Source organism: Mus caroli, chromosome 5, assembly GCF_900094665.2.
Source record: "Mus caroli chromosome 5, CAROLI_EIJ_v1.1, whole genome shotgun sequence".
NCBI lineage: Eukaryota > Metazoa > Chordata > Mammalia > Rodentia > Muridae > Mus > Mus caroli.
Genome location: NC_034574.1, coordinates 117,077,059 through 117,080,763, shown reverse-complemented (window position 1 = coordinate 117,080,763; position 3,705 = coordinate 117,077,059). Strand labels below are relative to the sequence as shown.

Genomic DNA, 3,705 nt, shown 5'->3' with positions numbered 1-3,705 from the left:
GATGGTTGTGAGCCACCATGTGGTTGCTGGGATTTGAACTCTGGACCTTCGGAAGAGCAGTCGGGTGCTCTTACCCACTGAGCCATCTCACCAGCCCCTATTCTGCCTTTTAATAGAAAAAGCTTAGCTCTTTAATTTGGCACCTGGTCTTTGTTCTTAGCACACCTTAGTGACCTGTCATATTGGTGCAGGGACCTGCCGTGCCTCCTCTTTACCTGCATAAGTGTGTAGGCTTTTACAGTGAGTAGCTGACTCTGTTTCCTACCGAGAGACATCTGAGTCGTTCTTATTAACATCTGTCTTGTAATGACGCTGCTGTAATCACACCACCACCACCTCTGGTCCTCTGTGGGAGAGAGCTGCCGGAGGACATCCCCTGACAGGCTTGCTGACAGAGGGCCGTGCATCCTGATGGTTACACTCTGTCATTGCCATCGGTGTCAGGGCAGAGCATCACAGTTGCCCAGCCCGGGGAAGCAGGAGCTGGTCCTCGGCAGCCTTGCACCAGTCTGCAGTGCATCTGCCTAGTGCCCGTGGGGGATGAGCCGCAGTGTGCCACCCCTCTGCATGGAGGGCTAATCTGGGCGTCTCTTCCTGAGCTGCCCTCTGCGGGTGGTCACAGCTGGGGACCCTCAGAAATGTCTGCCAAGCTGGTGCCCAGGTGCCCAGGTGAACAGGAGAGGCCTCCTAAGAGCTCACCCTGCGTCTCCTCCACACAGAGACCGGGGAGAAGGGAGCCCAGCTGTCAGGTGGGCAGAAGCAGCGGGTCGCCATGGCCCGCGCACTTGTGCGGAACCCACCTGTGCTCATCCTGGACGAAGCCACCAGCGCCCTGGATGCCGAGAGCGAATACCTGGTGAGGTGGGGGCAGCAGATGCCGGGGCAGTGGGGGTGGGGGCAAGGCGGGGGAGGCTATGGCAGGCACCCAGGCTGAGCAGTAGCCAGAGGTTCTCTCAGGCCATGAAAGGGAAACAGGGAGTTCTGGGCAAGGACACCCAGCTCCAAGCAGAGTTACAGCCAAATGACATGGGTAAAGCAGGGTGCCAGACCAGAGGATCTGATGGGGTGCCCCACCCTGCGGTACTCCTGTTTCCTCCCTCTTCTCTCCCTCCTTCCTCCCTCCCTCCTCTCTCCCTCCTCTCTCTACTTTCTTTGCTTTTGTTTTTCAGTCCTAACTCAACCCCAGGCCTTGTACAAATGCTGCATCCTGCAACTACAGCAGGGTTCTAAGCTGCTCTTTCCCCAGTGGTAAAGTAGATAGTATTGTCGCCTCAAGGAGATAACACATAGTTTATTCTGGAGCCAAATTAGAGAGACTGTGTGCAGGAACAGACTCAGGTTACCCCAGTTCCATGATCAACGTGGAAGCAGTTTCAAGTGTCATGAAGTTTTCATAGTAACAGAACAACAAAAGTCGCAGCGAGACACTTTTCAAATACATTGATGGGGGTGTCAGGGAGGTGATAGCAAAGCTGGGAGCTCTGTCACAGGCTTCATTTGCAGTCTAATGACACTCTTAGCTTTGGGGTTAATGGAAACTAGGGTCTGCTAACTTGACCCACTCCAAAGGGTTTTATTAAGCACAGCTTGCTGAATCTATACAGTGGACAAGACTGACCACACACACACACACACACACACACACACACACACACCGGTTTCCGGAAATTCTCAGTCACAGTTCCTTATGGGCTAAGTATGACATTTTGTGCATAGATTTTATCAAATACTATTTATCAAATTTTAAAATGTCCCTCATTAAGAAATGGCTGGTGAGGCCGTAACAGAAGGCAGTCCTTCATCACAGTGAAACTACTAACTTGGTTACCTCCTCCTCCATCTGGTAATACTTACATGCGGCTGCAGGACAGTCATGTAGCAGGACTGCTATGGAATAAGCAGGCAGTGGCAGTGCACACCTTTGAACCCAGCACTTGGGAGGCAGAGGCAGGTGGAGCTCTGAGTCTGAGACAAAAAGAGCAAGAATTCTATCAGTTAAATCAGTGAGTTAACAAGGAAGGAGAAAGCATGTGGATTAACAAGGTTTACCTATTGTTTAAAGAACCAGATTGGCCACGTCCCCTGTGTTTACGTTACTGGTACTCTGGACTGTCTTCCTAGATGTATGTACCTTTTAATTTTAGCTTTCCTTTTAGCCAGCTCGATGGCATAGCTGTAGGCTCACAGGGAGTATCTGACTAGGACTCCAGGTAGACTATCACACCGTGACTCTTGCCTGTGGACGCTACTTATCTGCTTTATCGTATTGGCATTGTCCCAGACTTACTGTGGAAATGTAGATGGAAAACCACAGCATAGGAGAAACTAGCTGAGACTCCAGATCCCCTGACCGCCTCAGCACGTGCTGACTGCAGCAGCAATGGAAGCGAGGCTCAGGCCTGTCAGAGCCTTTGCGGATCTGATGGGTCTTTGTACTTTAATGGCAGAAATGGAAGTGGGGATCTGGCAGGGAATCACTGTACTATTGTCCATTTCCTTCTCATCAGCAAAATACAAGCACTGCTTCAGTTAGTCCCTGCTAAATTGTACTGTGGGACAGTTTAGATGCTAACCAAGAAACATTCGCACTCAATGGATAAACTTCTTGAATGTTGCTGGTCTTAGAGACAAACTTGTGTGCATTGTATAAGAGTTAACCCAAGGCTTTGGGCGTCTCTAGCTGGAGTGAGTGGGGTTCAAGGTTCAAGGTATATCTGAGCTTGTGATAGGGCCATTTACAGTGTTTAGGTTACTGTTTCTATTGATTTAATTGGCTTGACTTTGTTTTTGAGACAGGTAGCTCTGGCTGACCTCAAATTCACCCCCACCCCCAGGATTAAAAGGTGTGCACCACCACACCCAGTTATATTTTTTTCTTAATAAGAAAATGTTTATTTAATTTGGCTGTAAGAATCTTGATTTAAAATATTGATACCCTCGAAATGGAGGGGTTTTTAAAAACATTTTTTTCTAGATTTATTTATTATGTATCCACTGTACTGCCTGTGTGTATGCCTGCAAGCCAGGAGACAGCACCAGATCTCATTATAGATGGTTAGGAACCAGGCTGGTGTTCTTCCAGAGGACCTGGGTTTGACTCCCAGCACCAATGTGGTGGCTCACGACCTCTGCAACTCCAGTTCCAAGAGAATCTGAGCAGGCACCCTCTTCTGTTCTCTGTGGGCATGGCAAACACACTGATATGTATATGTGTGTGTATGTATGTATATATATATATGCATACACACCCACACCCAAGAGAATACTTTGCTTCCTTTTAAGATAGGTAATCTCTGTTCTCTGTGTGGCCCTGGCTATGTGGCCCTTGCCCTGTAGACCAGGCTGTCCTCTAACTTAGACATCTTCCTGTCTCTGAATGTTGGAGTAAAGGTGTGTACTACCCCACCCAGATCACATATGCTTTTTAAGAAAGAAAATCTGGGCCTAGCAAACACATAAGTGGATGCCCACAGTCAGCTATTGGATGGATCACAGGGCCCCCAGTGGAGGAGCTAGAGAAAGTATCCAAGGAGCTAAAGGGGTCTGCAGCCCTGTAGGTGCAACAACATTATGAACTAACCAGTACCCCGGAGCTCTTGACTCTAGCTGCTTATGTATCAAAAGATGGCCTAGTCGGCCATCACTGGAAAGAGAGGCCCATTGGACACGCAAACTTTATATGCCCCAGTACAGGGGAAAGCCAGG

The 3,705-nt window shown here is 49.0% G+C and overlaps 1 protein-coding gene across 3 annotated transcripts in view; it reads left to right on the top strand.

Annotated features, from left to right (window-relative positions):
* Abcb9 (ATP binding cassette subfamily B member 9) overlaps positions 1 to 3,705 on the top strand; it is a 46,074-nt gene that overhangs the window by 34,318 nt on the left and 8,051 nt on the right. For all 3 annotated transcript variants that reach the window (XM_021162351.1, XM_021162354.2, XM_021162352.2), the window contains one exon: positions 720 to 856. In XM_021162351.1, the coding sequence (XP_021018010.1) occupies positions 720 to 856 (137 nt within the window). The remainder of the gene's footprint in view (positions 1 to 719; positions 857 to 3,705) is intronic.